The following is a 22500-nucleotide window of genomic DNA, read 5'->3' on the forward strand; positions in this document are numbered from 1 at the left end:
ATGAGGTTAATATGAATTGTTTGCATTGGATGTGTATAAGCACACGCATGTGTGTGTGTGTGTGTGTGTGTGTGTGTGTGTGTGTGCGCGAGTGTGTGCCGTTCCACTTACCCATGGCCAATGAGCTTGCCAAAAAGACATTACATAATCCCATTCAATTGAGAATCCTGGACCAGGTTTGTTCAAACCCGTGGCAGCGCTCCGGCCTCTAAAGCTAAATATAGGAAGAGTGGGGGATTATCAAAGAACGGAGATGCGCGCACACACACACACACACACACACACACACACACACACACACACACACACACACACACACAACTCAAGCAGTCTGTGGGCTTTTTAAGCATTCTCACCATCATAACGTTTCAGAAGCCTATACTCAAAGTCACACACACACACACACACACACACACACACGAGGATAACCGGTGGTGAGTAATAGCTCAGAGTAAGAGTCTGCATGTGCTCCGACTCAGTTTCTTTGAGCTCCTCCATTTCTTGTTTTTTTTTTCGGGAGGGAGATCTGGACAGCATCAAAACTGAGGCTCCTGGCACTGATGCCAGCCCATGATGGTGATAAGATCACCAGGCATCTTGCGCCCCATTTAAACATATTCATTTAGGCATTACACACAGTTTACCACAGCTACTGATTACACATGCCATAACACACACACATGGGAGCGTCCCAGCAGAGGAAACAAACAGTTAAAATAAAATAGGACAGTTTATTATTTAATACTTCATATTTTAACATAGGCAGCATTAGCTCATTATTACCCTGTTCAGTAAACAGATGCTGATTTGAATACATGTGATGCTGAAGTTGCCATTACGTAACACTGAGAGTGATGCTCAGAACTGAACACACAGCAGATCATTAGCTGAGGAGGGAATTGGGAAATGTGTTGCCCAATCACAGATCTGAGACTCGCTGAAGAGCAGTGGAGGCATGGCATCCCAAAACAGATGAGTCTGAGGCGGATGTGGCCCAAGCACGGCCCTGATTCGGCACACAACCGCCAGACTGTATACCCAAATAAATACACTCATATACTCATACTGTATACCCAAATAAGTACACTCATATACTCAGACTGTATACCCAAATAAGTACACTCATATACTCAGTGCAGGTCATTACTCTTGCATAACCCCCCCCCCCCCCCCACACACACACACACACACAAAAACACATTCACACACACAGAGGCACAAAACACACACACACACACACACACACACACACACACACACACACACACACACACACACACACACACACACACACACATCGATTCACATAGACATGCAGTGGAAAAATACAATGTCATTTATGGATTTGTAACTGGTAGGTCTAAATCCCTGCTTGCACCATATCATGTTGACTACCGACTGGGGGGGGCACTCTGTGACTGTTATGCAATGTAATTCCCCACATGCAGATAACCTGGGCTGGGGGTCACATTCACACAGCAGCCCTAGGTCTGTGTGTGTGTGTGTGTGGATATGGGCACCAGGCCGGCAGTGTGTGTGTGTGTGTGTGTGTGTGTGAGGGTTGGGCAGTCTGGCCAAGGCTTGTGACTGCTCCTATGCAAAGCTGTGCCCCTACACTAGCACCACGCCAGTCACTCGCTTGGGTTTAAGCGTCCGCCTGGCGAGGATTGCCGGCCGCTGATCCCTGTTACTGCAAACTAATCTGCTCCAGAATCCGGCATTCGCATGAAAATATGTACCAGCAATTCAGCCTGGATTTGGAGCAACCAGGGTCTTGAAAGAAATAATTAAAAAAACAAAAAGCTCAAGCTGTTTTTCAAGGTGCGGTGTAATCGACCTAAAGAATCCCACGTGGACCGCCAGATTCCAGGAAAAGAATGGCCTCAGACTATTCTAAAGTGCAGTGTCGTCCAGCTTAAGCAGAACTCTCCCACTCACACATCAGAGCAGTGTAGCTCTAAAGGTCAGCGCAGCCTCGAGCACTAATGAGAAGAGAGCATGAGGGTTGGTCAGGCTCTGTCTGAGCATGCAACGCAGCTCCAGGTGCTACGCCCTGAATGATGCTGTCTCATTTCTCATTACACTAAACCAGGGGTTTCCAACTTTTTTTTAGCAGGTGACCCTATTTTGATGTCACAAAACTTTGGCGACCCCAATCATTCACATGTTGCGAGAGAGAGCGCAACCAGAGAGGGTTCAAGCTAGTAATCAAGGATCTTTGGCGCAGCTCATTTCTGCTGTAACGTCCAGACGAGAGCTGTACTTTAATTTTCCCCAAATGTCTTTGCACGCCTGGTTGTTTTGCTACTTTGTTTCGAACATCGATCAAGCATAATTCTGTCAATCAAACATCTCATGCGGGCTGTCTAAGTTTATTTTTACTTAGCTATAATGGATATCAACTTGGATGTCATGGGGTTTATTGTATTTATATTTTAATGTCAATTGTAATATACCCATATCTCAGCCGACCCCAAGGTTGGATAATGATGCACTAAATACTTTAGTTCAGTATCTGACAAAAAAATGTTACAAAGTTACAAAAATAAATAATTACAGAAGAGGTGTGTGAAATAAAATAGGGCCTACTAATGGTAAAGCACTTATAATACAAAACCCCCCACAAATAAACAAACAAACCCAAAACTGAAGCCTGAGGGCCATGGTTGCTGCATAAGTGCTCTAAATAAAAAGATTGTGCCAAGTGTGAAGTGCAGCTGTCTGCCTCGCTGGCTTTCTCTGAGGGAGGACCTCGATCAGCTTCCTCTTTTGAGCCTTTTCTCTGCCAGAGCAGGATGGGCATGTTCCCCAAACACTTCCCCTTCCCTCGGCTTCTGTACGACTGACGGTTTATAAAGCCCACTGCGGGCCTGTCTATATTGGACTGTCGTGGGTAGGCCGCTTGCCTTACCAGTCCTTTGTTCTTCGGCATGAGTGACCTTTCACCCCTGGTGTTCGATCACTGCCCCCGTGCCTCTCCCTCGCGGGGCCATTCTCACTTTATGGGCGTTTAACACGATTCAGATGTTGCCGTCGCTAGTACCTACTCTTTCAAAAGCCCGTTCATGCACCTTCAGTAAGGCAATGTCGAGGTGCAATTGGACAATTACACTGACCGAGGGGCGGGACGAGCAGGTCTGAATGGCTCAGTGTCTGTCAGTCGTGCGCAAGAGCCCCGCCCCTCCGTGCTGTGCACTCACAGCGCATTCAACGTGCGAGAGAAACGCTTGACCGCGAGCTCGCAGATGAGCGGCGGGACATCTCACACGTAGTAGTCTAGGCTACATGACAGGATATATCAAACCGCCTGATCAAAGTGGAAATTTGGGCCAAGAGTGCAATGTTTCAGACTTTCGATGTAACGATGACAATCTGCGTCGCTGAAATCCAACCGGAGAGGGGCAGAAAGACTGTTTGACTATGTCAAGCTTGCCTTTAGCGTTGGCTGTGTTTTCAACCTGATCGACCAATGCTGTTAGAGCGTTTATTTGGCACCGCACTTTAATTTAGCTTAGCTTAAACTTTGACTCATCAAGAGGCTGTGGTTTCATCTCATTTGGAAGCCCCAGAGACGAAAGAATGGCGACTCAAAACGACTGCTGCGTTAAGGTCTCTTTAAGGTAGGTTAAGCCTTTTCAGCCATTTGGTCTTGACATTTTTACCGACTGTTGCAATTTGCATTGTCTGTCCTTGATTTTGGGGTGTTCTGCTTTTTTTTTTTATCATGGTATGTAAGTCCAGTTGAAAATGTGTTAAAACACAGCACACCGGGGAGTAGTGTCAGTCTGTGCAGGGTGTTGCGGGCGGCTTATGGGTGGATACAGTCGGTCGGCATAAGGTAACACACGGTCGAGAAGGTAAAGCACGTTGTGCAGCTGTCTATATCAGTTGCCGCTGTAATGTAAAGCAGATCTTTAGCGCCCCAGCGAAGCCATTTATAACCAACTCTGAATAACTATTCTTGCTATATTTCACAGCAATTTTACGCCGCAGGTAAACAGTGATGTAATCGAACATTTGCACAATCACACTGCCACAAATGCACATCGTCCCCCTAACAGATGGCTTTATAGATTACATCCGTTGCTGCTGAAAGAGTAGGCGTGCATATATCATGTGTATAATGACATGAGTCAGAGTTTGGAAGCTAAGTGTGACAAAATGTTAGACGCCGCAGAAACCTTCTGCAGAAGGCGGTGACACAAAGAGACGATGTCTCCTTGCATTGCAAAGCGACGGAATGCCCGCTCGCGCCTTTGTTATTAACACTGCAAGATGAAAAGAGTTATCAGGTTAATGACCCGGATTACGTGCAAATTAGGGTTTGCGTTGAGGGCGGTGTTTAGAGGTGACCGTCGACAGTTTTGTCATCATTTTGTTAATTTTAATAAATTCTCTGTTGCTGTATAAGTAACCGGACAAGTCAAGTGATTGTAGTTGTGGAGTACTCTGTATCGTCCTACATGCCAGGCAGACGGCGTGAGTGCAGTTAAATGCAGCCTCAAGGCGGTGGTCCGCCCATTGTGTGACAGGTTCTCGCTACTAGACTGGAAGGGGGGAATTGGAGCGGTGTGCGTTTATGTAGAGACACAGGAGGCTTTTGAAGTAAAGCGTGGTATTTCGATAGTCCCATTTCCCGAGGGCAAAGCCCTTCTGATGTCTCGCTGCCTCCGCGAGTTGCCTTTGTGCAACGTCTCATTGAAAAGAGGAAGTGTATGCTGAGAGCTGCTTTTGAAAGCCTGCGGTCGCCTCTGCACGGACACGGACAGACGCGTAGTTGTGACTTGGCGATTCATTATTGAGTTTGAAAGCAGGTGCGCGGTCATTGATTTTACCCAGCTGCCGTGGAGTGCGACATGGCGGGCGTAGGCGGAGAGGGCGATGGCTGAGCGCTATAGGTCACCTCTCCTGACTGGGACAACTGCGGACGAGCCTCAGGAGTCCCAATCAGTGGACAGCATGTCCCTTTATGATTCTGTCAACATAAACACAAAGCTCAGTTATTCTGCAAACAGCTCGTGTGGTCTATACTGTCCACCTCTGCAGTTACCTGACACCATCTAAATACACCTGGCCATGTTTAGGTGGGTGGAGGTGGATGGATAACCGTGAAAGATATGTGCACTGCTTTTGGATGGGTGCACTCTCTCTCTCTCACTCACTCACTCACTCACTCACACACACACACACACACACACACAGAAGCAGGCCACGTTGCCTGAGGAAGAGCTTGACTGTCTGATGAACAGGAACCACACACACAGACATGCACACGTACACACAGAGGATATCTCTGATATGTAGACACAAAAAGAGCTGGTGCTTATTCAGACTGCACAGAGACACACACATACTGTACACACACACACACACACACACACACACACACACACACACACACACAGACAGAAGACTGCACGGTTTCTGGAGCGAGACATAGGATAATCATGAGCGCTTCTTCTCTTCCTTCCAAATTCGCCAGCAGAAAGACTGGATTAGAGATGCTCAGAAGAGAGAGAGAGAGAGAGAGAGAGAATAAGTAAGAGTGAGAGTGAGCGAGCGAGTGAATGATATGCGGCAAAGAGCCTGACTACACCACTGGCCTAGAAACTACACACACACACACACACACACACACAATCTGAAACATGCACCGCTTCCTCTGAGTCCCATGATGCAGGAGGGTAAGCCTTGCATTTCCTGTTTGTCACGACTTCCGTCTTATACACACAGCAGCTAGACAGCACATCTGAGGTGCTGGATACACACACAGCAGCCAAACGGCACATCTTAGGTGCTGGACACACATCCACACCCACACGCACGCATGCACGCACACGTACAAACACACACACGCACGTGTCCCTTTCAGAAATACCCTGGAATCTGGACATGATCTAGATGTCATGCGGGTGGGCTGTTTGTACAATATGAACAGAATTGTTATTTGACCTAGACATCACTCGGGCCTTACCCTACCTGCCCCCTAGACATCACGCGGGCCTTACCCTACCTGGCCCCTACCTTCCCCCTAGACATCACCCTAGACATCACCCGGGCCTTACCCTACCTGCCCCCTAGTACTAAGTCTGGATGCCACGCGGGTAAATATGTCTGAACACAAAAGGGTAAGACGCATGTTTTGTCATGTTTGAACTCTTGAGTCTGTGTGAGATCCGAACTCAATTACCGGGGCATTGTCCGAATGCCATGTCTGAAAGTGGACCCACACACACACACACACACACACACACACACACACACACACACACACAAAGGGCCTCAGCTATGTCTCACTAACGGCTCCATCTCTGAGCAACCAGCAGAACCCCCAGCAGTGTCGGCAGCACTGCAGTCGCTATGATAACCCAGTTAGATATGAGGGGAAAGCTACATGAGGGACACACACACACACACACACACACACACACACACACACACACACACACACACATATGTATTATGCACCACAAGATGTTAGACTTACAACCCCATGTATTACGGTGTAGATGCTGATCTGACGTGGAGTGTCCACCTAGGGGCTACTTCTGTAGCACTAACCGCACAAAAGCTTCTGACGGCTTTTCCCACAACAGCCGACACAGTGCCCAGAGTGGACACGAGCAGAGAGTAAAGGGAGGAAGGCTTTGTGTGCGTGCCAACCACAACAATGATCTGGCTGCGTGATTAAGAAGAGTTCTGTCTTACGGCGCACTGGCAGTGGAGTCCTTACCCAGCCTGTAGTGTGTGTGTGTGTGTACTAACAGATCTAACTGGCTGCTGTCTTTGGCATGTATGCCGTCCAGTCGTTGTTTTTGTCAAGCTTTTGCCATACTTTTGAACCTTTACACAGCTGCAGACAAACAAGCCAAATATTATTCACACACACACACACACACACACACACACACACACACACACACACTCATGCAAATACTTAGATGTATTCTCTCTGATACAGATACACACACACACACACACACACACACACACACACACACTTTCTCTCTCTCTCTCCTCTTCATTTTCACCAAATGGCAGTCTGATGACGCTTACACTGTCTGATGCTGAATAATCAACTTCAGTTTTCCTGTTTCACGTCTCAGGCCTGAGACCACTGCACTGTGTGTGCGTGTGTGAAGGGAGGCTGATGATGTGTGTGTGTGCGTGTGTGAAGGGAGGATGATGTGTGTGTGTGTGTGTGTGTGTGTAAAGATAGCTGGGCGTCTGGGGTCTCTCTGTCAGCTGTAGATCATGCCGGCTCCCATAGGCCGCCCAGTCCTAGCCAATGTGCTGGGACCAGACTGAGGAGCCTTTGAAGGTGTTGAATCAACAACAGCAGCTGCGCTATAAATGGAAACAAAGAGAAAACAAGTTTACTCACACACACTGACAGTTTTCAGATTGTGTGTGTGTGTGTGCCTGGTTGTGTCTGGGTCTCGGATGTTATCATCAAAACTGACGACTCATCGTCTGAGTTTCCTGCGCTTCCTCATGAAATACCCTAGAGAGGGGTAGATAAAACAACACTACCCCCCCCCCCCCATCTCCCCCAGCGCCCCCCCCCCCCCCAGGGGAAATGCGTCGTCTAACAGCGCTTATCCTGAGAGGCTAAGAATAGACGCTCTGGGGTTGACCCATACGGGCAGCCTCTCAACGCAGTGTAGTCGCATCTGGACCAGAGACCATTCGGGTCAAGCTTTTAGCAGTCATGAGTTTGAAATGTGTGTGTGTGTGTGTGTGTGTGTGTGTGTGTGTGTGTGTGTGTGTGTGTGTGTCAGTGTGTCAGTCAGCTCACGTCGGAATGGCCCTAAGCCTAAACTCCTCACAGGGGTCGGAGAGAGAGTGAAGCGTGGGAGTGAGTGAGTGAGTGTGTGTGTGTGTTTAAGACTTGCCTTTCTGGGAACCAGACTCATAATTACTGCATTTATGGGAATGCAAACCCCACAAACACATACACACATGTTCACACACACACACACACACACACACACACACACACACACACACACACACACACACCACACACACACAGAAACACACACACACACACATACACATCATCCTCCCTTCACACACACACACACACACACACACACACACACACACACACACACATCCCCAGATGATCGGCAGCTCATTAAGAGTCTTTCAGAAGCGCACACACACACACACACACACAGACACACACAGACACGTGGTCCTCATTTACGCCCTGTGGGAGGTTGGGGGTTACTGCTTTGACCTCTGTCCCCGGCCGGGCCGGTTAGTAGTGGTGTGTGTGTGTGTGTGTGTCGGGCCGGTCAGTAGTGATGCGTGAGCTTTACTGCAGTCCTTTTCCAGAAGATGAAGTGAAGCGCTAGAGAACTACTAGCACTACTGTACTAGTGACTTTTAAAGTGTCTGCAGTGCATCTGGTGTATGTGAGTGTGTCTTGGACACTTTGTATATGTGTCTGCAGTGTGTCTGTTAGCATCTGCTGTTAGCTGCTAGCAGATGTGTTTCCCACAAATGGGACTGGCTGTGTAGTGTGTGATGGGTGGACTGCACTCGATGATTGTGTGTGTGTGTGAGAAGCTGTGCTCCAGCAGTGGATGTGTGTGTATAAAGTTGCGTTGCAGTAGTGGCTGTCTCTAGTTGTGTGTGTGTGTGTGTGTGTGTGTGCGCGCGCGCGCTGTCTCTGGGGCGTGATAAATGGGATGATAAGCAGCAGGCTAAGCTGCAGATTAATTTAGCCTCTCTACAGCACTGCTCAGTAAACGGAGGAAAAGGGGGGGTTGGCTCCCAAGGGGGGATGGGGGGGGGTCTGTTTGAGATGAGAGCTCTCTTGCTCCTCATTGGGGTCTAGGGGCTCTGTCTGTTTTGGGTCGCAGGGTAGGTAGTGGGTATGCAGGATGTGTGTTTTGGGGTGCAGGGTATGTTGTGGGTATGCATGAGGGAGGGACCCTCAGCTAGGGTGCTCTGGAGGAGAAGGGTACGGTCTGGGTCTTCAGGGTGTGTAAGGGCCGGGTCACACCAACCCGACGGCCGACCGTCGGCAGAAAAGCAGTTGGACTTGTCAGTTGGCTCCCGTCTCCCCGAGTCGGTCAAAAAAGTGCCTCGGAACACACCAAAGCGACGCCGACACCAAGCGTACGTTCTGCACGTGTGTGAGACGTAATACATTTCCATAACAACAGCCAACGGGACAAAATGGCTCTAGTTTCGGACTTCTCTGATTAAGCAATAAAAAAATATAAATATATATTGTGTACTATTTTATTGTCATTGCTTGTGTGTGATGCCAATGAAACACTCTTTAGGACACAGAATAAATCATTTATTTTTGCCCGTTAATCGAGCTAGCTAACGTTAGCAGAGTAAACGAAAAGTGAACGCGAACTGCTATTGATGTTCACTAGCTAGGTTGCAACTAAGGACTTTGGTTAAACTTGATTGTTGTTGCAAACAAATCTGAAATAACATACGTTCAGCAACTGTGTGGTAGTCTACTAGTTCTAGCAAAAATATGTTAGGATAGTTTATCAAAATGGGTTCATAACATGGTCATAGGCCTGCTAATCTGAGATAATGTTTAGTCAAGGGTTCTAGCACTCCACCAATCAGATTGGTCATTGAGGCCGACTGCCACTGGCCGATTCCACATGTCAAATCGGCCCAAATGGATGCCGACTCCGACTGTTGGCGGCACGGGACACACCGAACCAACTTGAGTCACAAACCTCGCCGATAATCGGGTTGGTGTGTCTGGGCCTTTAGTTTTGTCATGTTGGTTCCTGTATGTGTTTCGAGGTACAAGATGCCAATGAGTGTGATGTGTGAGTGATATGGTCAGTGTGATGTGTGTGAGTGATATGGTCAGTGTGATGTGTGTGAGTGATATGGTCAGTGTGATGTGTGTGATGTGTGAGTGATATGGTCAGTGTGATGTGTGTTCTGTGAGTGTGCAGTGTTGGATGAGGAGGTGCAGTGTTGGATCAGGAGGTGCAGTGTTGGATCAGGAGGTGCAGTGTTGGATGAGGAGGTGCAGTGTTGGATGAGGAGGTGCAGTGTTGGATGAGGAGGTGGAGGTGCTGTGTTGGATCAGGAGGTGCAGTGTTGGCTGGAAATTGGGGTTCAGGAGGGAAGTGGTGGGAGCACTGTACTGGAGGCTCAGCTGGGTTTGGGCCATTTTATGGGCCTTTGGGGGGTGTGTGTGTGTGTGTGTGTGTGTTTCTAGTACGTTTTACTCCTTTGGGGGTCCAGGTGCTGTGTGTGTTTCTAGTATGTGATACTGTGTGTGTGTTCGTGTGTGTTCGTTCCTGGTTCAGGTGCTGTGTGTGCAGGCTCCATCAGACGCGTGGCTGTGTGTACACACATACACGCACGCACGCACACACACGCACACACTTAGAGAGACACAATCACTTCCTCTCAGCTCTCCAGGGCTGAACCACGCCCTCACATGGCTTCCTGTTGCTGCCAGATGGTTGCCATGGCAACGCCGGCGAGGAGGAAGGGAGACGTGGTGTGAGTGAGAAGCTTAACTGTCACAGTCAAACCGAAAAACGCTTCTGTCTGGCAACACACACACACAAGCCTCCTTTTCTACTCATCACTCTCCCTCTTATACATTTTACCTCTCTCTCGCTCTCTCTATCCCTCTCTTTCTCCCTCTCCACCCCTCTCTCTCTTTCTCTCTGCCAGTACTCTTTCTGTTTCTTGCTCATTCCTTTGCAAGGTCTTGTTTTGTGTCTGTTCTCACACACACCGTTTTTCCTCTCCATGTCTGTTGCAGTCACTCTTAAGTTGCTGTATCACATGCACACACACACACACACACACACACACACACACACACACACACACACACACACACGCAGGATTTCTCTGCAGATGTCAGAGTTGTCAGGTCATTTCTGAATGAGTGGTGGTGAGCACATGTTATTTTCTTCTTCCAGTGAGTTACACAACACCACACAAAGGACATTTTTTACTGTCGACTGTCGGTTTCTGCAGCCTAAGTCATTTCTGAGTGACTGAGTTTAAAAACAGTTACAATACTGATGAATTGATGGCACCACAGGCTTTGTGATCTGTCTTGCTGTTGTTTAAATATTGTCTGATGTCTAATGGATGTTAAACTGTGCCCTGCCTAGAGTCTGCAGCTGTAAACTAGCTTACGGCTAACTCTGGTACAATGCATGAAATGGCAACATTTATGTTAAATTTATGTACATGGTGGGGTGGGGTGGGGTGGGGTGGGGTGGGGTGGGGTGGGGTTGACTCCAGACGTTAGCATTTTCTGTCAGAGCAGTGAGGGAGGATGTCTTTAAAATGGAGTTAGTACCTAAGTGTAGGGGATTTAAGCCTTCCCTGGCCACATCAGCACAAAAGACGCACATACAGATGCACACGCACACGCGCGCGCACACACACACACACACACACACACACACACACACACACACACACACACATTAAAAAAGACTTGCCCTCAGGCCTCTCTCTATTAGCTAAACTAGAGCCACCATTTAGGGGCCTAAATCCTTGAAGTGTGTGTGTGTGTGTGTGTGTGTGTGGGAGGGGGCTCTGAGGGGGCTGTTCATGAGGGAGAGAGAGTGTTAGAGTGGAGAGAGAGAGAGGGAGGGAGAGAGGGAGGGATGGAGGGAGGGAGGGAGAGAGAGTCAATTGATGATGTCCTCCTTTGTGAATCGGGCGCTGTTCTTTTGGACACCATTCCCTGTGCCGAAGAAAAGAGTGGTTGTGTCCAGATAAAAAGGGGAAGAAGGGAAGGGGAGAGAGAGGGAAGGAGGAGTGGTGAGAGAGAGAGAGAGAGAAAGCAGGATGTTTCCCTCTCTGTCTACTGTCGATGTGAAAGCGGGCGTAGAGGAGGCCCAAAGCGCAGAGTGGACAGAGAGGTGTGTGTGTGTGTGTGTGTGTGTGTGTGTGTGTGGTGTTTAGTAATTATTGCGTCATGGGTGGCTGTGGAGGAGGACTTTTAGACGCACAGGCCTTTGGGAGAATATGCCAGCCTTTGTGCATGTGTGTGTAGGTGTGTTAATGTGTATGACCCTGTGGGTGTTTGTGTGTGTGTGTGTGTGTGTGGGGGGGGGGGTGTACATAAGTGTGTGACTGTGCATGCTTACTTGTGTTGAGGCAAAGAACTGAAATGCGCAGCTGCACCCCTGTGAGACTGTCCTACACACACACACACATACACACTCACTCACTCACTCACTCACTCACTCACTCACTCACTCACATACACACTCACTTACTCACACACTCTCTCACTCACTCACACACTCTCTCTCACACACACACATACACACTCTCACATACACACTCACTCACTCACACACTCTCTCACTCACTCACACACACTCTCTCTCACACACACACATACACACTCTCACACACACACGCACACTGACTGATGAGCAGTGTTTCAGGCAGAGCTGGCCAATGGCTCCAGGTGCTGTGGCGCTCAGCTGAAGCTCTGTCCTCAGGGGTATGTGTGTTTGTGTGTGTGTGTGTCTGCACGCGTGTGTGTGTGAGTGTCTGACACTAACACAGAAAGCAGACAGCCCCTGGAGTAACACAGACATTTTGTTCCATGTGTTAGAACTGTTTGTGAATCTTGGTCTTCATTTGGATGCCTTTTTAATGCAGATGTGTGTGTGCTTTTTCTGTGACTTTTCTTTTTTCTGTCTGTGTTTGTGTGTGTGTGTGTGTGGTATGTGTGCGTTTATGTGTGTATTTCTGATATGCCTTCATTTACATTCATTTTCCTTCATTTAGTAGGTTTTACCTCACCTTTCTCTGCAATTCTCCACACTGTCATTCTTAGAGGCGTCTCTTATCTGTATGGAGGAGTGGAGAACACGCACACACACACACACACACACACACACACACACACACACACACACACACACACACACACACACACACACACACACACACACACGTTTAGCAGATTGGTTTTCCCTGCTGTGTTTGTGCTGACGGGGTCTCTTGTGTCTGTGTGGGGTTTGCAGGGAAACCTTTTAGAGTTTTAATAAAATGCCTCCCCTATTAAAATTCCAAACTCTCATACACCCCTCCTCTCCTTGCTCGCTCGTTGGTCATGCTCCAGTGGTTGCCCCTGGCAGCGAGCCGGACTGTCCAGTCGCTCGGCACGGTTGGGAATGGAGCTGTGGACTGCCGGCACTTCAGTGCATGCACTCACACACACGTGCTGCTCATCACACACACTCTCTCTCTCTCTCTCTCACACTCACACTCACACTCACACTCACACACACACGTGCTGCTCATCTACACACACACACACACAATTTCAGTGTTATACTCTCTCCATCTCCTGGGCTTGGAGAGTGTTCACGTGTCCAGTGTCCATTTTTCTCTCTCTTTCTCCCTCGCCCTATATTTCCTTCCTTCAGGTTCTACCTCTCTGGCTCTACCTCTTTCTTTTTTTCTGTATCTGTTCTTACCTCTCTCTCTCTGCCTCTCTCTCTCTCTCTCTCTCTCTCTCTGCCTCTCTCTCTCTCTCTCCCTCTCTCCCTCTCTCAAGGCAAGACACAGACACAGACACAGACACAGACACAGACACAGACACAGACACAGACACAGACACAGACACAGACACAGACACAGACGCCTCTTGTGTGTGCCTCTCAGGCTTCTTGTAAATACTGACACCATGAGTGACCTGCTCCTGTCCCAATGCACCAGCTGGCCAGTAAGCACCTTAAGAAGCTTACTTGTGTGTGTGTGTGTGTGTGTGTGTGTGTGTTTCTTGAGTTCCCAAGTACCACTAGCAGGGTGTGTGTGGCTGCTGTTTTTGATACATAACCCAAAAATCTAACATTTCCCTCGGGATGAATAAAGTGTCTGTCTGTCTGTCTGTCTGAGTATGCATTGTCTAGTCTAGTATAGAGGTTATTGATGCTTGTGTGTATGTGTAAGTATGCATAGTGTGTACTATGTGTAGAGGTCCTTGATGCTTGTGTGTATGTAGGCCCTATGTGTAAGTAGGCATAGTGTGTACTATGTGTAGTGTAGAGGTCCTTGATTCTTGTGTGTATGTAGGCCCTATGTGTAAGTAGGCATAGTGTGTACTATGTGTAGTGTGTATGTAGGCCCTATGTGTAAGTAGGCATAGTGTGTACTATGTGTAGTGTAGAGGTCCTTGATTCTTGTGTGTATGTAGGCCCTATGTGTAAGTAGGCATAGTGTGTACTATGTGTAGTGTGTATGTAGGCCCTATGTGTAAGTAGGCATAGTGTGTACTATGTGTAGTGTAGAGGTCCTTGATTCTTGTGTGTATGTAGGCCCTATGTGTAAGTATGGATGCTGTGTGGTCTTTAAATGAGTGTGCTCATACCTGTGTGAAGTGCGATGTATGGATGGGTGCTGTAGGGATCTATAATTATGTACTGTAGTGAGTTCTGTAATGTCATTATAATATGTCTAGTACTGGACTACATCTACAGGATGTACACGCAGCAGAAGAATGGGACAACAAAATGTCTTTTTTACACCTTAGTCTTTATATAGTCTTTTACACCTTTTTGTGGTGTAATTTTGCCTTGTGTCTGTAAAAGGGAGTGAAAAGAAAACACACTCTTAGACACACACACACAGATGCACACGCACACACACCTACACCTCATTTGAATAAAGATCATGTTTCCTATTTTCACCTTGAGCCGTGGTGACAGACAGTGTGTGTGTGTGTGTGTGTGTGTGTGTGTGTGTGTGTGTGTGTGTGTGTGTAGCCCACTGGGCCACACACACACTCAAACAGACACACACACATATGAAAACGAGGCATTTTGCTCGTCTCCAGCTGGGATACCTCTGGGGGGTGTAGACAGGCAGACGAGACTGCGTCTGTGTGTGGGTCTATATACGTACACCTCTCTCTCTCTGTGTGTCTGTGTGTGTGTGTGACTGTGCACGTACATGTCTCTGTGTGTGTGTGTGTGTGTGTATGTATGTGTGCGGTGGGGGTACTGAATTGAGTCAGTCAGGGCTGCAGACGACCTCAAGCCACTGTAGGTCACACCAGAGCACAGTCTGCAGCCTACAGAGGGAGAGATCGACAGATGCAGAGAGAAAGAGTGGGGGAGGGAGAGAGAAAGAGGGAGAGATACAGACATCGAGAAGGAGAGAGAGAGAGAGAGATGGAGAGATGCAAAGATGGGGGATAGGGGAAGAGAGAAAGGAATAGATAGAGAGAGGGAGAGAGCAAAAGATGGAGAGATGCAAAGATGAGAGAGAAAGAGAGAGCGAGAGATTGCCTGCCTGTGTGTGTGTGTGTGTGTGTGTGGGGTGCTGTGGCAGCAGAATTGAGGGCTTTGGTTTCCTCCCTCAGTGCTGGACTCACTAACTACAGCAGTGTCTCCTCTCAGTACCAGGGTGGTCTGCACTTAGAACTAAATCAGTACCATGTAATGAACCGGCTCATGTAGGGATGGAGTGTGTATGTGTGTGTAGGGGGGGGAGGGTCTATATATATCCAGAAAGACCTACACACACACTGTAAATACTAAGTAATGAGGATAATGCATCATGAAGTTCTGACCTTGAGCTGTTGTAGTCTGAAGGAACCTGAACCTGAGCAATGGGATTGTGCTGAGCACACAAAACCGTGTGTGTGTGTGTCTCTCCATTTCCTTACATTGTTCCACTTGGCATGGTTAGAGTTGAGTGTGTGTGTGCTGGTTTATTTACGACGTAAATAATGCGTGTGCGTGCGTGCGTGTGAGTGTGCGTGCGTGTGTGTGTGTGTGTGTGTGTGTGTGTGTGTGTATGTGGCCCATGTGCACATGTGTCTGTATTTTGTCTAGTGGGTGTGACTCTCTTTTAGCTCATATTATTTCCCCTCTCAGCCTCCCACTGGGACATGGGGTCTTATTTAACCACACACACACACACACACACACACACACACACACACACACACACACACACACACACAGCTGGGAAAAAGGTATATTTAACCAGAATCTCCCACACATGCTTATACCATTGGGAAAAAGGTCTTATATCCTAAAAGGCCTCCACACACATTTACACGCACACACACACACACACACACACACACATACACACAGTAGGGAAATGCTATATTAATCAGGGACTGGGTCCCTATCATGGAAAAAAGATGGTTTAGACTTTTTATGTTCAGATCAAGTTGAGGCCTTCATCACCACACCCCTACATAGAGAACAAGCCAAGGGTGTTCTAGATGGAGAACAAGCCAAGGTGATCTAGCTGGAGAACAAGCCAAGGTGATCTAGCTGGAGAACAAGCCAAGGGTGTTCTAGCTGGAGAACAAGCCAAGGGTGTTCTAGCTGGAGAACAAGCCAATCACAGTCAGTTTGCACAACTGGCGTATCGTCATTTCTCGGCATCACACCTCTTTTTCAGGGAAAACAAGCACCTACCATGTGGATGCAGCTCCATAGCTAAGGGGGCAAATTCAAAGTTCCCGGATGTGCCGTTCTTGTGTATAATAAGCTAACTTAGCTACCTAGCTTGAACGCTAACGTTAAGTCTAGCTGTATCGGTGCATCACGTTTAGAGTTCAGAAGCATGCATTAAAGTAAAGCTTAGTACAGTAGCTTAGTACCCCACAGTTATACTCACACACACACACACACAGACACATATACACTCTTTAAAAGAAGACACAGGATTGGATATGCTTGAATTCTGTGTGTGTGACTGGACTGGATTGTAGACACACAGAAAAGAGGGATCAGTGTTTGTGTGTGTGTCTGAGTGGTCCAGTAGGTGTGTGTGTGTGTGCGTGTGCGCATAAAGGATTGACCTAGAATCTCTGCTCTGCTGATGTGGAAGTGTCTGGCTTTAGTGACTGTATGAGTGTGCGCCCCCCCCCCCCCTCGTCTCTACTGGAAGAGCGCATCTCCACCAACAGGCTTCAGCCTTAATTAGGAGGAGAGAGTACACATACATACACACACACACACACACACACACACACACACACACACACACACACACACACACACAGATATCCAAACGTACACACACACACACAGATATCCAAACGTACACACACACACACACAGATATCCAAACGTACACACACACACACACACAGATATCCAAACGTACACACACACACACACACAGATATCCAAACGTACACACACACACACACACAGATATCCAAACGTACACACACAAACAGATCATGTACACAGATAGACACACTTGTACACATACAAGTTTACACACACACACAGATATCCAAACGTACACACACACACACACACACACACACACACACACACACACACACACACACACACACAGGTCATGTACACAGATACACACACTTGTACACATACAAGTTTACACACATGCAGATACATACGTAAAGGATAATGTATAGAACGCCGGTCATTATTGGGAAAATAAGTCCCGACAGGGCGGGACTTATTTTCCCCAATAATGACCGGCGTTCTATACATTATCCTGCTTATTACACGGCTGATCAACTGTCTGCTTTCACTTTTGAATGAAGTTCCAGTTCTTGCGTAGTGATATGAAATACCTGAAGTAGAAGCACAAACTCCGTTGCCATTGACAGCGGTAATTATATGTTTGCAGCGGTAATTACATGAAAATATTTTACCGTAGAACTTTGGAAAAGCCCATTCAAGTCAATGGAGCGTTCTACTTGCCTTGTGAAGAGCCGTGTAATAAACACCTTGATGTAACATTGATCTGCAGATTGATCTGTTGGTGTGCATCGTAGGTAAAACTTAGACCTACACCCTCATAGGCTTGTACCTGAGGTCAGCTGGGCCAACGAGCCCTCTGCCCTTAGAGGTTGCACCAAGTGAGTGTCTGTTGCACCAGGTGAGTGTCTGTTGTTTCCTGTTCCCACGAAGGAGAGGAGAGAAGCAGGCTGTGCAGTTCTCATGCAGTGGTAGCATTCTGGACCAGAGACTGTGTGCTCAATACAGTCTGCCCAGTGCTCATGCAGAGACCGTGTGCCATTGGACTGGTCTGCAATTGAATGGAATATTACTGTAATGTAATCTGCGTGTGCTAGTTAGCCATGTTCCCATGATCCTCTTGTTCCCATGTTGGGCCCAGGGCCCCTGGAGGGGTCCACCCCTGGCTGTTCCAACCTTTGTGTGTGTGTGTGTGTGTGTGTGTGTGTGTGTGTGTGTGTGTGCGTGTGTGTGTGTACGAGTAGGTATGAGGACGTGTGTGTGTGTGTGTGTGTGTGTGTGTGTGTGTGTGTGTGTGTGTGTGTATGTGCTGGTAAGCTTGGTTTATAATGGGGGTAATCCTATCCTGTAGGGCTCTGCGTGAGATCGACCAGTTAGCAGCCTTTTGGGAGCGATGCAGAGAGCTGTGTGTTCAGACGGACTCTGTGTGACTGTGTGTGTGTGTGTGTGTGTGTGAGTGTCTGTGTCCATGTTCATGTGTTTGTATGCTTACATGCATCTGTCTGTCTGTGTCTATATCATTGTGTTGTGTCTGTCTATGAATTAGACGTTTCTGTCTATGGCTGTGTGTGTGGTTGCATTTATATATATGCATGTCTACATGTGTCTGCGTCTGTCTTTGTGTGTGTGTGTGTGTGTGTGTGGTTGTGGCGGGAGCTTTGCTTCTCTGTATTTTTGCTCTGATGAGTAGTGACAGGTCTTTACAGCAGAGTAGCGACACAGGGGGCACGGCTCGCTCTCTCTCTCTCTCTCTCTCTCTCTCTCTCTCTCACACATACTCACACTCACCCACATACATACACACACACATACGCACTCCCTACAACGGGGTGCTCGTCTCAGGGTCCTTAAACACACACAGACACAGAAACACACACACACACACACATACACACACATGCATGCATACACACAACCAGCCCTGCTGGCTGCAGGGAACACAGACAGAAGCACTCGGCTTTGTCTCTTCATGTTTATTCAGAGGTGTGTGTGTGTGTGTGTGTGTGTGTGTGTGCGTTAGAGAGAGAGAGACGGAGAGAGGGAGGGAGTGAGTGTTTCTCCCATACACACACACAGCAGACGTGCAGATGTAGAGGGACTGTATGTTACAGCAGTGTTTCTGGACTGCTGTTAAGATGAGAGTGTACTTCAGGTCCGCGTGCGGATCTCTTGGAAAGATCCAGAAGGCCTGAGAGAGATATGGGAGGAGTAGCAGCCGTGAGAATGTCTCCTTGTGGAACTAATTAGGAATGTGTGCATGTTTATGTGTTTCACTCTTGCGTGTGTCTCACTGTTGTGTATTTGTGCGTTTATGCTGTTTGTGTGTTTGTGTTTGTGGGGTGTCTGTGCGGTATATGTGTGTGTATGTGTGTTTGTGTGTTTGTTGTGTGTGTGTGTGTGTGTGTGTGTGTGTGTGTGTGTGTGTGAGTTTGTTGTGTGCCTGTATGTGCCTGTGTGTGTGTGTGTGTGTGTATGTGCCTGTGTGTGTGTATGTTTGTGTGTTTGTGTTTGTGGGGTGTCTGTGCGGTATATGTGTGTGTATGTGTGTTTGTTGTGTGTGTGTGTGTGTGTGTGTGTGTGAGTTTGTTGTGTGCCTGTATGTGCCTGTGTGTGTGTGTGTGTGTGTGTGTGTGTGTGTGTGTGTGTGTGTGTGTGTGTGTATGTGCCTGTGTGTGTGTATGTGTGTATGTGTGTGTGCGTGTGTGTGCCTGTGTGTATGTATGTGCCTGTGTGTGTGTATGTGTGTGTGCGTGTGTGTGCCTGTGTGTATGTGTGTGTGTGTGTGTGTGTGTGTGTATGTGCCTGTGTGTGTGTATGTGTGTGTGCGTGTGTGTGCCTGTGTGTATGTATGTGCCTGTGTGTGTGTGTGTGTGTGTGTGTGTGTGTGTGTGCCTGTGTGTGTGTGTGCGTGTGTGCGCGTGTGCGTGTGTGCGCGTGTGCGCGTGTGCGCGTGTGCGTGTACGTGTGCTGGAAAGTGGTTCCCATATGGTCCAGTCAGCATGTGTGAGTTATGGCGTTGTGGCGCTCTAATCTCCCAAAGTGGCTGCCGTGACGATCAGGTACGGTACCCGCCGCCTCCATCCAATTACCAAGGCCGACCGGACCGGCGCGCGGACGAGGTTTACGGCCCGACTGACAGGCACCCTCAGAGAACCTTCTGGTGTTTGTGACACTGGGCTCAGCGCGAGGCTGTGGGCCAAGTGCAGTGTGTGTAAGAGGGTAGGGGGTACTAGGCTAGTGCAGTGTGTGTGTGAGGGTAATGCGTACTAGACTAGTGCGGTGTGTGTGAGGGTAAGGCGTACTTGACTAGTGCGGTGTGTGTGAGGGTAAGGCGTACTTGACTAGTGCAGTGTGTGTGAGGGTAAGGCGTACTAGACTAGTGCAGTGTGTGTGAGGGTTTAGAGTACTAGACTAGTGCAGTGTGTGTGAGGGTTTAGAGTACTAGACTAGTGCAGTGTGTGTGAGGGTAGGGGGTACTAGACTAGTGCAGTGTGTGTGAGGGTAGGGCGTACTAGACGAGTGCAGTGTGTGTGTGTGTGTGTGCCTGTTTGTTAACAACAGACTTCATGTTGTAAAATGATATGTATGGGTCCTAAGGTCCCTAGTTCCTAGATAGTCAATCATGTACATGTAATTTCATCCAATCAGATAAACACGTGTCCCCGCTGTTTATTAACTCGACACACCTGATTGGTTAGAACATATTGCCTGCCCCTCCCACTCTGTCCCCATGCCTCCTTTGCCCTGTGGCAGCCGTTACCATGGCAGCAGTCGTGCCATCTGCCCCTCGTGTGCCACCTCGCGTGGGCATTCTGCCTCCGCTAGCAGCACTGGCCCCGATGCCAGCCTTCACCCGGAGTGGCAGGGGCAAATCGCCATGGGACAGACAGACTCGTCCGCCAGACCGTCTGGTGTCCACCAGCCTGCCAAACAGCCAGCGTCCCTGTGTCGTCCCTGGCGACAGACGTCTACTCACCATGGCAACAGTTGGAGGCTCCTCCCATCAAGTGTAGTCTTGGAACGTTAGGGATCTGATGTGCGTGCGTGCGTGCGTGCGTGCGTGCGTGCGTGCGTGCGTGCGTGTGTGCGTGCGTGCGTGTATGTGTGTGTGGTGGAACGTTAGGGATCTGATGAGGATCTCAAAGATAAAGACAAAGAACTTCTTAGATCATAGAAATGTTCTATAGGAGCCTTTTGTGCTTAAAGTTGATTTAATTTGAGTTCTGTTTAGAAAGCTGCTTTTATCTGCTTGTTCAGGGCAGCCAAACTAATGTGCCATGGACGTGTAAAGGGTTCCGCAACGGATCGCCCATCTAGTCGGTGCATCTTTGCAGAATCTTTCCGGGTACTTCTGTAAATGGTGTAAGAACTCTTCATTAAAAGAACATGAGAATGCCTAAGAACATATTTTTAGAACACACAAGCTTCCATGATGCTGTATTTCAGCGTTGGTTCCCCCCCAGGACTAGCATTCCCCCAGGAGTAGTGCTCAGGACGTCCCCCCAGGAGTAGTGCTCAGGATGTCCCCCCCCCCCCAGGAGTAGTGCTCAGGACGTCCCCCCCCCCCCCCCCCCAGGAGTAGTGCTCAGGACGTCCCCCCAGGAGTAGTGCTCAGGACGCCCCCCCCCCCCCCCCCCCCCCCAGGAGTAGTGCTCAGGACGTCCCCCCAGGAGTAGTGCTCAGGACGCCCCCCCCCCCCCCCCCCCCCCAGGAGTAGTGCTCAGGATGTCCCCCCCCCCCCCCTCCCAGGAGTAGTGCTCAGGACGCCCCCCCCCCCCCCCTCCCAGGAGTAGTGCTCAGGGTGTCCCCCCCCCCCCCCCCCCCCCAGGAGTAGTGCTCAGGATGTCCCCCCCCTCCCAGGAGTAGTGCTCAGGATGTGGGTTGTCACTTGTGCTCTGCTCTCTGCATTCCTCCATGCCAGCATCATTTCAGCTGAGACTGAGATGTGATTTGATAAAGCTTGTGTATCTGTGAGGTTGATTTAATTTCTTATTTAATTATTCCTGTGTGTGCGTGTGTGTGTGTGTGTGAGGGATGGTGCACTGCTGTGTGGCTTTAATTAGAGATATGATGGACATCTGTTTGTCCCGCCCTCCTGCAATGGTTCGGGCGGGAATGGAGATTCCCTCTCTCTGGACGTCTGCCAGAGGCCACAGACACGGTGTGTGTGTGTGTGTGTGTGTGTGTGTGTGTGTGTGTGTGTGTGTGTGTGTGTGTGTGTCTGCCCATCACTTACAGTAATCTCAATACTGAGCACAGAAGCTGTGTGTGTGTGTGTGTGTGTGTGTGTGTGTCTGCCCATCACTTACAGTAATCTCAATACTGAGCACAGAAGCTGTGTGTGTGTGTGTGTGTGCGCGTGCGTGCTTGTCATCCTGACACTACTCTCATCATGGAGTCATTCTCCTCACAGAAAATCAATATGATGGATTCAGCACCTCATGAATAAGGACTGGGGCTGTCATTGAAACCGTGAGCACCACTCACAGAAAGAGTGTGTGTGTGTGTAAATGGTCAG

The 22500-nt window shown here is 48.6% G+C and overlaps 1 protein-coding gene across 5 annotated transcripts in view; it reads left to right on the plus strand.

Annotated features, from left to right (window-relative positions):
- The first annotated feature begins 3215 nt into the window (after positions 1–3215).
- The window catches only part of kif21b (kinesin family member 21B), a 90440-nt gene continuing 71155 nt past the window's right edge, over positions 3216–22500 (plus strand). For all 5 annotated transcript variants that reach the window (XM_042088252.1, XM_042088256.1, XM_042088254.1 and 2 more), the window contains exon 1: positions 3216–3620. In XM_042088252.1, the coding sequence (XP_041944186.1) occupies positions 3580–3620 (41 nt within the window). In that variant the 5' untranslated portion in view covers positions 3216–3579. The remainder of the gene's footprint in view (positions 3621–22500) is intronic.

Source organism: Alosa sapidissima, chromosome 4 (genome assembly GCF_018492685.1).
Source record: "Alosa sapidissima isolate fAloSap1 chromosome 4, fAloSap1.pri, whole genome shotgun sequence".
NCBI classification, from domain to species: domain Eukaryota; kingdom Metazoa; phylum Chordata; class Actinopteri; order Clupeiformes; family Clupeidae; genus Alosa; species Alosa sapidissima.